This window comes from Grus americana, chromosome 8, assembly GCF_028858705.1.
Source record: "Grus americana isolate bGruAme1 chromosome 8, bGruAme1.mat, whole genome shotgun sequence".
Lineage (NCBI taxonomy): Eukaryota > Metazoa > Chordata > Aves > Gruiformes > Gruidae > Grus > Grus americana.
This window is the reverse complement of record NC_072859.1, coordinates 24921261-24934081: the sequence shown is the minus strand read 5'-3', so window position 1 is coordinate 24934081 and position 12821 is coordinate 24921261. Positions and strand designations below refer to the sequence as shown.

The 12821-nt window shown below is 50.7% G+C and overlaps 2 protein-coding genes across 10 annotated transcripts in view; one reads left to right on the top strand and one right to left on the bottom strand.

Annotated features, from left to right (window-relative positions):
- The window catches only part of ARMH1 (armadillo like helical domain containing 1), a 30400-nt gene extending 27905 nt beyond the window's left edge, over positions 1–2495 (bottom strand). For 7 of the 8 annotated variants that reach the window (XR_008578045.1, XM_054833567.1, XM_054833570.1 and 4 more), the window contains exon 1: positions 2360–2488. Coding sequence is in view for 6 of the 8 variants with exons in the window: in XM_054833567.1 (XP_054689542.1) it covers positions 2360–2377 (18 nt within the window). In the remaining 2 variants the exon portion in view is untranslated. Of the gene's footprint in view, positions 1–2015; positions 2121–2359 lie in introns of all 8 variants that reach the window. The other variant, XM_054833568.1, reaches the window with a different exon arrangement.
- A 752-nt stretch (positions 2496–3247) lies between these two features.
- Positions 3248–7402, top strand: TMEM53 (transmembrane protein 53). 2 transcript variants are annotated; one of them, XM_054833575.1, is made up of 3 exons: positions 3248–3342; positions 3919–4031; positions 6033–7402. In XM_054833575.1, the coding sequence occupies exons 1-3, from the start codon at positions 3282–3284 to the stop codon at positions 6693–6695; spliced, it is 837 nt and encodes a 278-aa protein (XP_054689550.1). In that variant the 5' UTR covers positions 3248–3281; the 3' UTR covers positions 6696–7402. The 2 variants fall into 2 exon arrangements, with proteins under 2 accessions (XP_054689550.1, XP_054689551.1); XM_054833576.1 differs by lacking the exon at positions 3248–3342 and adding an exon at positions 3511–3809.
- The last annotated feature ends 5419 nt before the right edge of the window (positions 7403–12821 follow it).

Sequence of the window (12821 nt, the reverse complement as noted above, 5' to 3'; positions counted from 1 at the left end):
ATTTACCAGGGCAGGTGGCTTCACCACAGGGACTCTCTTCTCTGCTCCGTTAATAAAGTCATTTTGATGTTACCCATTACCCCAGCCTTGGTTTCTTGCTAGCCTCACGATATGAACACTGCATCTCATATCTGACCTGCCAGAGAATAAATAGGGTAAAATGAGAGCACAAATAGGTATGGATTTATGGGGAGCGACAGGGTCAAGGGGGCTGTAAATGCCTGTTAGCACAGCGGCGCAGCGTGCCCTCACTCACGTGATGGAGTAACAGTCATTTGGACTGGGCCCGCACCCGTTCCAGGAAGATGTGCTTGGCCTTGGCAGTGGGAGAGCGCTTTGGACCCCTTGGCATGACAGATATTTGCTGGGTTTTTTTCTTATCTAGTTTCTATGGCATGCTTTTAAACAATCTAAGAAAACCTGAAACGGTAAGAACTGTAGGCAAGAAGACAGAAGCTCCAGAAACATCCCTTGCCCGCACTTCCTTCCATCCCTTCACACAGGTGTTAAATAAAGCAATCCATATTTTGCCCAATTTCTCTGGCACACTTTTGGCTCAGTATGATATGCCCTATTCCAGCTTGACAAATGTGAAGGCGCATTTAGTAGGGGGATGAAATGTCAGAGAATTAAGTTCTCCATTCTTTCAGGTAGGTGAGAATTTCACCGATGTGTATGCATTTGGCTTTAAGACACCGACCAATCTCAAGGAGCCTCGCAGTTAAACGTCAGCATCTGTGTACACACACAGATGCAGAAAGAGGAAAAAGGGCACAGGCAGCTGCATTAACACAGGTGCGTTCTCCCCCACCAAGCTGTATCAACACGCCTCAGGAGAAGAAAGGAATTCACACCTTGTCCAATACAGTTCTTGGACTTTCTACATAAGAAAAGCACCATTTTAGGTTTTATTTAAAGTGTGGTTTAAGAGAAAAAAAGTTAAAGTGACAAAAAAATCTTTGGGTTTAAGAACAAGTCGCCAAGATTACCAATTTCCTATTACAAAGTTCTTAAGCCTTTTCTCCTAGAATCTGGAGCAACAATCAGTTCTAGAATATCCCCAAGATACCTGATCAAAAATAACTTTCTGTTGCTATTATCTGAACCAGACTGAACCCAATGACCAAGAGGCAAATGTACCTCAGTTCCTGAAAACAAACAAAGTCTTCAAAAAGCTGGCTAAGAAACAACGTTTGGGAATTAACATGAGATGAAAATTCATTTGGGAATTAACGGTCTGTGCTCTGTAAGGAGTCTGTGTCCTTGGCAGGGCGTTTTCAGGATCTCCTTTGCAGGGAAGCAGGTTTAAAATCCATTTTCCCAAAATAGTTGTGATTGAAAATGTTATTAGCCATAACAAATGTTAGTGCTGACAGGAGAATGGCCTGTTAGGGGCCTCTGGTGAAACAGTCAAGTGAAAGTCATATTTCACATTATTGCGAACATTTTCCTGTGATTTACAGAATATTTGTGAAACATTACTTGCAAGGCATATGATTGATATTGAGAGAACAGCTAGTGTGTAGGGGGAATCTGTATTTCACAGAGACTGTTTGCATGAAATTTACAGTCCCATAAAGTGCTCCTCTGTCCTCAACAGAGATCTAGTTAAAAGAACTTTACAGTCTGAAACATCCCAAAATTGATTCTAAATTAACGTTTCCATATTTATGTGTGAGATGGTGGTGGTGTAATGCTATCCTATTTTTATTATAAAACTGCAGTAACCCCCCACTATTCAGAAATACCAGCACCAGCCACCGGATGGGAGGATTTTAGTGATACAAAGGGCTTGCCTATGAATCAATGGCAAAAAAAAAAAGGAGTTAGAAACAATGATCACATGAGGCTTCTGAGGATACAGTGGTATCTGTCCCTGGCTGCTATAATAACAGCATCTGCTGACATAGTAGTCTTTAAGCCAACATTGCAAAGTACCCTGAAAATGTACATGAATATTTTTATTATGACCATTTTACATATGGGAACATATAGTCACAGGAAAGTTAAATGACTTGCCTGAGTCGTTTGTCAGTGCTAACTAACAGCACATAACTCCTGTTTGTTGGCTTCAAACTCTGCTCTCAACAGTGCTGGGCTGCCACCCCAGTCCATTGGACCTAATAATCAAAACAAGGCTGGGTCAGGGCAGTGCTTTTTTCTGGCCAAGAAAAACCCAAGTGATTTAGGAACTGGCTCTGGCAATTCAGCAGTTCTTTACATCCAGAGTGCTGCTAAATCATCAGATTGAGATCCAAAGGCAGACTAGTGCTGCGTCAGCCTCAGTCCAAGTGTGAGGTGCCAGGGACTGATAGCCTTGGACTCGTGGAAGGACAGAGTGACAGTGATTTGGTGTTACCTTTGCATCTTGCAACATCAGCAAAACCGAGAGCTTCTGTTTCTCCAGCAGGTTTGACCCTCTCCTGGCATACCTCAAGTCCCTCACAACCCTCCTCACACACACTGCATCTTCCTCAGTGTACCCCAATGCCTTCTACCCAGCCCCTATCAACCCACAGTCCCACTGGCCTCTCTCTCACCTACGTGTCCTGCCTCCCAGCTCCCCTGTTAACCCCAGCCACAAACCCAAACCTAGCCCCTGCACTCCCCTCACCCCCAGCCAGGCCCTGCACTGACCCCCTACATCCATCCCAGCCCCTACCCCCCTAATTCACCGCAGCCTCAACATTCCCGACCCCAGGCCCAACCATCCCGCCAGGCCCGATCCAGTCCAAACAAAGGCCCTGTGCTTCCCCACACCCCACACCCCAAACCCCACCTCAGGCCCTACAGTCCCTCACATGCTCCCTGACCCCAGCCCCCATGCCCACCCTCCCTGCCCCAAACGCCCTACTCAGGACCAACAAAGTCCCTCAGCATCCCTGACTGCGACTCCCACCCCAGGCCCTACAATTCCCCTCAACTCACCCCCCCAGGCCCTACAACCCCCCAGCGCCCTCCTCAGCCCCTCGCTCCCTCTCACCTTCCCCGAGGGGGCGGATACCCTGCAGCATGACTGACATCCACGAGAACCAATCGCGACCCGTCTTTGCCCCTCTCGGCCCAATAGGTGAGCCGGTTTCCATCACCAGTGGGCGGGACGTCCAGCCCGAGCCGGGTGCTAAGGGCGCGTTGCTAAGGAAGTGGGAGGCGGGGAAGGGATGGAGAGTGAGGCGGGGTCGGCTTTTTCCTTCCCATTGGCTGCAGGAGGGACGGAGGGGCGGAGCTTCCGGTGGGGAGAGCGGAAGCGCCGGTGGGGTGGAAGGCGGGAGTGCGCGGCGATGGGGGTCCGGGGGCTGGAGGCGGCGGTGGAGCTGGCGCCGGCGCCGGGGGAGGCCCGCGGTGCGGGGGGGAGCGGGCATGGGGGGCCCGGGGCTGAAGGGGGGAACCGGGCCCTGGGGGCCCCACTGACAGGAGGGACTGAGGGACCCCTGAGGGTGGAGGGGGGCGGGGGACCGGGCCTGGGGGATCTCTGAGGGTGGAGACGGGGGGACCGGGCCTGGGGGACCTGTTACGGTGTGGCGGGAGGGAACTGTGTAGACCCTGGTGCCGTACCGGGTGTCTGGTAGTTCCTGGAGGGCAGGGCAGGACGCTTCCCTTTCCCCCTGGAAGTGGGCAGCAGTCTCTGAGGCCTCCCCAGCTCCCAGGAGGCGTGAGGAGGGGGTCTCTGCCCCCCGTAGCGATCTGTGCGCTGCTGGCTCTGCACCCGTGGAGACCTTTGGGAAGCTGCAGGGACTGAAGCTGCTGTCCTATTGAGCACACCCACGTAGTGAAACTGGGATGAGGCAGTATTCATGATTGAGAAACTGGTACCTGCTTCACCGTTACCTTTAAACTTTGTTATCTAGACAAGTTCCTGTAAGTTCTGATTCTGGTAGACTGGAGGACTATTATTTTAAGTTTTGTGATTTGTTTCAGAGAGCAGTAGAGAGAGAGAGCATGCAGATGGTCAGCCTGTGGTGATCCTCCTAGGCTGGGCAGGCTGCCAGGACAAATACCTGGCCAAATACAGTGCAATCTACAGTCAGAAGGTGAGTAGCTTATTTATATTTTCACGACGCTGTCGTTCAGCTCTCTGAGAAACTGCCTCTTTTCTGCATGTTGGTAAAATCAAAAGCCTCTCTCAGTCTGAAGAGTCTTTGGGGGTGAGTGGTGAGTTCTGTTGTCATTGAAAGCTCCTTGTCTCTTGGAGCCCAGGTAGCATTATCTAACGGTTGCTGATGTCATCTTTGTGCGTGCAGCTGAGACAAAAATAATTCCTTGGAGAAACTTTTTCACTGTTGTGTGAATCACTGGAGTGTTTTAACATTTTTAAAGTTGTGAGGTTGTTCAGAAATGACATGAACTATGTTAGCTTTCCAAACAGGTAAACATACAGGGAAAGATGATGCATTTACACTTGCCAATAGGCCACAGCACAGACTTGGTGAGCCAGGCTGAGGGCTGACAGAGCACATCAGCATCTGTCGCTCCTTCGGCTTTTTCTTCCTGTCAGGATGATTCACCTAAATGTTGTAATCTGAATTAATTTTATCCTGTCTGAAACAGGCATCCTATGGTAGTCATACCTGCCCACTAGGAGCTCCTTGTGTTTCATAGAACCATAGAATGGTTTGGGTTGGAAGGGACCTCAAAGATCATCTCATTCCAACCCCCCTGCCATGGGCAGGGACACCCTCCACTAGACCAGGTAGCCCAAAGCCTCATCCAGCCTGGCCTTAAACACTTCCAGGGAACCAGAATCAGGGAGGCCTATCCGATTGCTATTTCTCTAAGTTACGATAATTTCCTTTCTAATACTGTATTTTACAGGGATGACCCCAGCTTGTAGTATGGGGACCCTGTGAAACAGACTACTTTTTTTTTTTTTTTTTGTCAGCATACAAGGTTCTTGGATTTATCCAAATCTGCTTCATCTATAGGTGGCAAAGTTTGTACATTAACAAATCTATTGTTAATGTGTAATCCAGTGCAAGAGTCACGAATTGGCTTGTTCTAGTGAAGAATTAATTGTTAAGTGACTGTTGTGACTAAGAGATGCTGCCGAGCAGATGAGGAGCGCATTACGTGGCAGCATGCCAACTTTTTTTGAAAATACTTTTTTATCAGAAAGATGATAGGAACGGGAAAGGAGAGAAAGGGTTTTCGTAGCTCCCTAATGAGGAAGTGGCTGCAACCATGGCAAGACGGTGTAGAAGACTTTGATTTAAGAACTTGATAGCCTCTTCTTCCTTGTTCACTGTTTAGGGAGCTCTGGGTGGGAGGGCTGTCTCGGTGGCTTTGCCTTGTGTTTGTCAGTGTGTAATGTCAGTTAGCGTAGGTGATAGAACAGATCTGAAGCATTTATAAATGTAGTTCCATCTGCTCTTATTTAGAAACTCCTCCAAGATTGTGTTTCCCAATCTGTACTTAAATGTAAGGCTGTAACTGTAAAGGCAATTGCTCAGGCATTCTGAATCTCTGAACTCTTCATTTGCGTAGCTGGAGCGTTTCAGAAAGGCTTATGAAAATCAAGTCAGTGTTGATTGTGGGTGGGTCTTAGAGACAGCTGTGAACAAGTCCTGCCCAAGGACAGGGAGAAGGTCCTACTCCTCTTTACGTTTGGTTCAATGTCATGAACTAGATGTGTACCAGAGCAGGCCCTTCTGACCAAAATGGCTGATACTGAAGGTTTGTGAATCAGGGACATGGTTTTCTCTTCCTGGATGAAGACTAACACTCATGAAAGCCTGGGTGGCAATGTCCCCAGGGGCTGTGCCAGTCAGCACAAGATTTGAAAGGATCTCAAACATTGTCAAATCCAAGCCTCTGCTACTGCAGCAACCTTTTCATAATACTGTGTGCTGTTGTGATTAATATAATCCTATTCATATTGGTGCCTCGCTACTGACACTAAAGACTTTCTTCTGGCCCTGTGGTTTCTGTTGCAAACCTGTCCCAGATTTTCACATTCTTTGTACCGATGCTTGCCTACTCCACGTAACTTACAGCACAGCCTAAATATGTGTGGGGTCTCTTTCTGTTCTTCTTAGGGCTGCACCGTCATCCGCTACACGGCTTCATGGAAGATGATATTCTTCTCTGAAACCTTTGGCATCAGATCCCTCGAGACCCCGGCCAGGCGACTCCTGGAGCTGCTCTTTGACTACAGCATTGAAAACAGACCAATTCTTTTTCATGTTTTTAGCAATGGTGGTGTCATGCTGTACCGTTACATCATTGAGGCACTCCACACTCACAAGCCATTTAAGAACCTCAAAATAGCAGGCACCATTTTTGATAGTGCCCCTGGCAGAAGGAACTTGAGAGGAGGCCTTCGTGCCTTGGCAGCTGTCTTGGTATCCACGAATGTGCTGCTCAAGTATTTCCTCTTATTCACTTTTGCTACTACAGCTGTTGTGCTGCGGATCTTGCTGTACCCGTTGACCCGTTTCATCCACGAGAGCCATTACGACGCCCTGCTGAAAGCACCCTCGCGGTGGCCTGAACTTTACCTCTACTCCCAAGCTGATGCTATCATCAAGGCCAGCGAAGTTAAGGACATGGCTGATGCCCGGCAGCAGCTCGGTGTCTCCGTGAAAGCTGTAGACTTCTCAGATTCGGCTCACGTCAGCCATATGCGGGCATATCCCACTTATTACAGCAACCTCTGTACGACATTCCTGTCTGACTGTGTCGGGGGCTCACCTCGTTAGTGGTGTAATGACTGCCAATGTTTGCCTCTGCTTTGCTCAGCTTGTATGGGAAATGTCACCCCCTTTGCCTTTGTGCCTTTGAAGGGACGAAAGTAGAGACTTCTTAGCTTTATTTTTTGTTTGTTTTATTTTCACCATCTACAAGCCTGAAAGCCTCCAGACTGGCCTTTGGGCCAGGCATGTTATAGCAGAAAGTAGATATGGATTAATTTAAAGTACTAAAGGTGAAATCCTAGCGTGGTTGAAGTTGATGTGCTTTACCAAGGTGTCACAGACCAGAATTTTCCAGGGAATGTTATTTGTTTCTTCCTATCTCCTGTTGTTCTCTGTTTTCCATGTTGTCTCCTTGTCCCTGATGTCCGATGTTCACGTTCTGTTGCCTTGTACTGATTTTACAATACAGCTCTTCCATGTCTTTGTTTTTTCTCTCTGCCGTTTCTTTTATCTTGCAGTAAGCGAACAGAAGCAGCTCTGCCGGACTTTTCTCTCGGTGCATCCCAGCTCTGCTGATGCTCCTTGCTGGAGATCAGACCCAGAAACCAAGCATAAGGCCTGGAAAAGGCTTGTGCAGGGCAGTATGACCAGGCAGTCATCTGGTTCCCTTAAATAGCTGAGATAGAGCAGTTAAAGCTCTGATCTTTGGTGGGAGCTCAAATGTTTGTCATAACTTTTGTGTTCTTCAACTGAAAGATTTAAGTTAACCTTTTTGAATGTGTCTTGTGTTTTGTTTCTTTTCCTTCCAGTCTTTTGTGTGTTCTTCTGAGTAGTTTTGCTTTCTTGGAGAACTGCTCGTTTATTTTCACGTGTCTTTGAGCAGCCTGGGTTGTGCATCAGGAAATGCAGGGAAACTGCCACAGCTGTAACCCAAAAGACCTCAGAAAGAGAAAGGTGGAACTGCAGAGAAAAATGAAACTGTCTCTTGGAGCTATGATTTATACTGGGTGTTTCTTAAATCACTTCCAGCCCACAAATGACCATGAAATTCAATATTTTTCCCCATAATGTTATCTTCAGATGATCAGTCTTTGCTGTCCATGCAGCATGTACTAGTAATACAAGAAATTAATTCCTTCCACCTAGTGAAAAAAGTAGCTCATTGCACTGTACTTCACCCATGTTTGGTTTTGGGTTTTGTTGTTTATTTGGGGGAGAAGTGGGCATAAAGACAGAGGAGAGAGCCTGCTAATATGTTTATGCCGTGTCACAGCATTGCAAGCTAATTAATAATGTCGTGGACAGGATTAGCCAGCTTTAAATTCCCTGTCAAAGATTGCCAGGAACAGGAACAGGCTCTGGAGGACTCTGAGATGGCCCTGTTTGAACAAGGGGCTGCCCTCGAGAGGGAGGAACATAAAAAGCACGAGGATTTTTACAGATGTTTGCTGCCTGTGGGCTGCTGTGCTTGTCTTGCCCACCCTGGGCATGCTGTCATCCCCAATTACAAAGCACTTGCTGTTCAGAATCGAAACACAGAGAGGGAGGTCTCTTGGGAAGCACTAAAATAATTTGGAAGTTTAAAACAAGAACCATAACACCTCACAGAGGTGGAAGCATGAGGTGAGTTGTGGTCAGTGGCTAGCACAAGTGGTTTTAGCAGGCTAGTGTGGCAATGCTTATTTCATAGAATCATAGAATGGTTTGGGTTGGAAGGGACCTCAAATATCATCTAGTTCCAACCCCCCTGCCATGGGCAGGGACACCCTCCACTAGCCCAGGTTGCCCAAAGCCCCATCCAACCTGGCCTTGAACACTTCCAGGGAGGGGACATCCACAGCTTCTTTGGGCAACCTGTGCCAGTGTCTCACCACCCTCACAGTAAAGAATTTCTTTCTAACATCTAATCTAAATTGACCCTCCTTCAGTTTAAAGAATAACCCCACGTTGGCCATGGTTTTAAAGGGTGGACTGGAGTGTATAGGATAGGTGAGAATTAACTGAAAAGAGGCTGATGGTCTGGTTTGTCTGCAGGTTTTTTTTTTTTAAAGCAAAAACTGGCTCCAGGCACAGGAGTCCTTGTTGCTCAGGGTCCAGTCTTCTGTGGGTGTGATCCCAGTTTCAGCTTCCACTGCCGAGGCAAGCTGTGAGGGCCACGCTGTGGTAAGATCGCCTTCAGCCTGCCGCGTCTTATGGAGAAATTCTTGTTCCTAGGGTTTGGACCTCTAAAATCCAGGCGTGGTCCCCTGTTCCCAGAAAGCCCATCAGAGATCTCCCAGCTTTTTAAAGCAGGCCCCTGGCTTGTGCTATCAGTGCTGTAACTCCTGAGCCGTGCTCTATTTCCCCACCTTCCTGGAGAGCTGGGCTGTGTCTTCTGTGATACTGTGAAAACTCTTGGGGAGCAGAGGTGACAAAGGTTATTTAACTAGCACTTGCCCTCATGCTGCTTTCTACAGGTTCAGTATTTACAGAACAGTTAAACACTCCATAATATACGCCTCTGAATTAATACAGTTGTGCTGGGCTGCGAATCTGCTGTTCCTGTTTATTGCTGTGGGCGTTGAAGTTCTCCCGTTTAAGGACTCGGGCTGTTGTGGAGCTGGAGCTAAACCCTCCGTCCCTGTGTGGTGGGACGGCGAAGCTCCCTCCAGGCAGAGCCCCATGCGTGTCAGCTACACCTTCCATCCCACCTTTACCTCCCACCACAAGATTGCTGCTCCACCAGCTCAGTCCAGCCCTGCTCCACCTCCCTGCTGTCCGGGGCAGCAGGCAGGGAGCGGGTCGGAGGTGCCCTGTGCAGATGGGAACCAGCTCACAGGCATTTCCACTGCTGCAAAATGGACTTGAAATTCAGGGCTAATTTGTGTACACACCTCCCTAAGAGCAGGGGGGATCTCGAGCAAGCCACTGATTTACAGAGGAAGTCATCAGTACCAATGTTCTGGGTAGGTTTTGTTTTCCATGTCCCAGCAAGTTTTAATGATGATTATGAGCAGTGTGTTAAATGTATGGTGTGATATATATTGCCACCTTCTTTCCTATACAGCATGTATGCTTGTCCCCCCTTTCTGCCCTCTTTATTTCTGTTGCTTGTTATTTGAAGCAGAAGGTTAATAACTTGGAGCCCGAAGGCACACGGCCAGGAACTGATCCAAACGCTAGATTTAAAAAAGGCCAGCCTCAACCCCTTTAATCCTTGCTAAACTGTCACAGTTTGGTGCAGCATGGGTTCCCAAAGAGCTTCAGCCTGAACACTGGAAGCCAAAGGCTGGGATATCTTGGCAAATGCACGTAAATCTCTGAGATGAGCTGTGGGAGGGGTGTGCAGATCTGCTCTTTGGGATGAAAAATGCAGTGTCCCTGGGCTTGCCTGGCAGGTGGGGAGCGGGATGTGGCACCGGTGATCTCTGCCTGGGGAGCCTGGAGCTCGTTTTGTTACAGCCCAGCCCTCGTGCGCAGACGGTGGAGCAGTGTGGGCGAAACACCAGTGGTGGTGGGAGAGGAGGGTGCCCAGGGTCCAGGTGCTGCCATTGTGCGTTTCCCAGCTAGGTTCATTTTGCAAAAGCACAAATTAACCTTTCCTCAGCAACAAAAGCTGGTTTTGAGTGTTTCCTGTGAGGGCAGCTGGCTGCCGGCTCGCTCCCCTGTGCTGCCTTCACCCCCCCCAGGCAGCGGTGATATTACAGGAAGGTTTTTTCAAAAAGCCACTTAGTTGGTGTCGTGTGCCTGGGCTGGAAGGTGCTGAGCTGCTGCTGAGGGGCGGTGGAGGGTGCCCGTGCAGCCAGCGGGCCCCGTGGCACTGGGAGAGGCTGCGGCAGGGACCTGGGGGCAGGAGCAGGGGGGAGCATCTTGCAGCATAAGTAATTCAAACCAAGCCCCTGGGCAAAGCCTGACCTGTGTCCACACCTAATAAAGGTGTTTTAAAACAAATCTGCTGTTGCCTTTTGTGCGTCGGGGCAGCAAATTGCGTATGGGCTGAGGCCCCGTCTTTGTAACTGTTGGGAAGCCGCGGGTGTACGTGCGAAGCTCTGCCGCTGATGGAAAAGCGTGGGCGGCTTGAGATGGAAACGAGCAACCCAACCCCACGTGCTGCTTCCTAGGAAGAGAAGGGGGAGGCGTGAGGTCAGTCTCCATCGCCCCGTGGAGGTGACGGAGGAGGGAGCTGGAGGGGGCGGCTGTGCCAACCTCCTTGGCCGCAGCGGCCGGGCCGGGCGTGGGATGCTCCGGCCCGGGAGGGAGCAGCGTTCCACGAGGTGGCAGCAGCCCCCCTCTTTCCTGCGTGGAGAGGCGGCTGGTTTAGGGGACAAGAAGACCAGACAATCCTGGAGAAGACCCCAAACGGCGCGGCTCAGCCCAGCGCTTCTGCGTGCCTGAGAGCATCCCTGCCTGAAGTCCCCTCTCGAGGCCGGGGAAGAGACTAACGGGAACAAACTCCGATGACGAGAAGCAGGGGTTGTGAGCTAAGACAGAACAGCACCTAGCCCTAGAGCCGCCTGCCCCTGGAAGTTGTACTAGATCCTATTTCTCAGCTTTAATTGATAAAACCGACAGTCTAACGGCAGGAATAGTTTTACTGCCCTTCCCGTGTCGGCAGGCCAGGTTGCAGCACTTCCCTCTCCATCACCCAGGCAGGGCTAGCTGTATTTTAAGCAAATCTGTGCAATACTGTGGTTAGACTGAGCATGGTCCAACTTCTGGAAACCCCACAAATCGGGACCATGGAGCTCCCTTGGGTTCTCTGTAGCCCCCCAGCCCTGGGGAGGGAGCTGAGCTTAGCGCTGCTCTCTGGAAAGGCTGGCGGGACTCCCCAGCACGCGGGGGGCCACAGCCACTGTCTGAACCCCCTCAATGCGCGCCTTCAGCAGACCCCCAGCACGGGTCCTGCACCCAGCCTGGGGCACAGGCAAGGGAGGCTGGGACTCACAGGGCAGCTGCTCACGCTGCCTGCCCGGCATCGTCCCCATCCTCTTCCCTTTGAACTTGAGCTCCCATCCCCTCCTCTCTGCGTCCTCACATGGCTGCAAGCCCACCCCAGTGCCGCTGGCCGGAGACAGGCTGCCTGGGCAGGGCTGGGGTGGGCAGAGGGGTGCACGGCATCCTTCGGTCACCCTCCCAAACCCATGGGGGCTGGGGCAGGGAGAGCTTGGGCAGCCCCTGCCCTCCCTGGGTGATGAATGAGCTGACAATAGGGTATTGATAAGGAATTAACCTTGAGCCCTTCTTGCTTCAGTGTCAATAGAGCGGGAGCCAAGTACACACATTTGATTGGAAATCTGTGTTTGGCCTCTGCCGCCTCCGCACCCATTGATGGGAGAGACAAGAAGGGGATGCAACCCATCCCGCTGCCCCCTCCCTGGCCTGGACCCCCACCCTGGTGGGTCCCTCTTGGCTTCCCCAGCCCATGGCTGTCAGGGTTGACCACGGGCACTCGGCTCTATGGGGCTGCAGCAGCCTCTGTGCCCCCACCTGGCATGTGGGGGGCCAGGTACCAGGGCCCCCCGGTTCCCCAAAGGGCCTGTGCCCATCCTGCTCTGGCCTCCACTCTGAGCAGTTTGTTTAATTAAGTGTTTTGCCTAATGGGATTGCCTCATTTCCATAACAAACTGGCGGGCTGTCATTAGGTGGGCTCCCTCATTCATTACTGTTAATTAGATATGGATCCCCCAGAAGGCGGCTCGGGGTGATGAACGAGGCCCCTGACACACGCTATTACACATTAGCATTTTCTCAATACATCCGATACATCACGGCCCTGCGCTTCCTAAAGATATTTTAAATAAAATATTAGCAGCCTGCTGCAGGGCGAGGGGTGGTGGTGAAGGGAGGGAGGGAGGTTTCCAGCCCCTCACCCTGGCCTCAGGCCTCCTCTGGGCTGAAAGCGAACCAGAGAGTGGCTGTGATGCTGTGCTGCTCCCTGCCAGCCAAAAAAGCAGCCAAATCCACCCCTTTCCCCATCCTTGCCACTGCAGATGGCAAAAGGACCCTGACATCCTCACTGCTCCCCCCTCCCAGCCTGGGGACCCCCCCAGCACCCCATCCCCAGGGGACGCAGCCATCCGCATCGACCCGTCTGTAAAATGTTTGTAAACCAAAAGCGTCGGCGCCAGCCCCACGCCAGGGGGGAACCTGACCTCTACCCCCCCCAACCCCTGCAGCCTCCTGGTCCCTGCTGTCGGGGGTAACCCTATACGG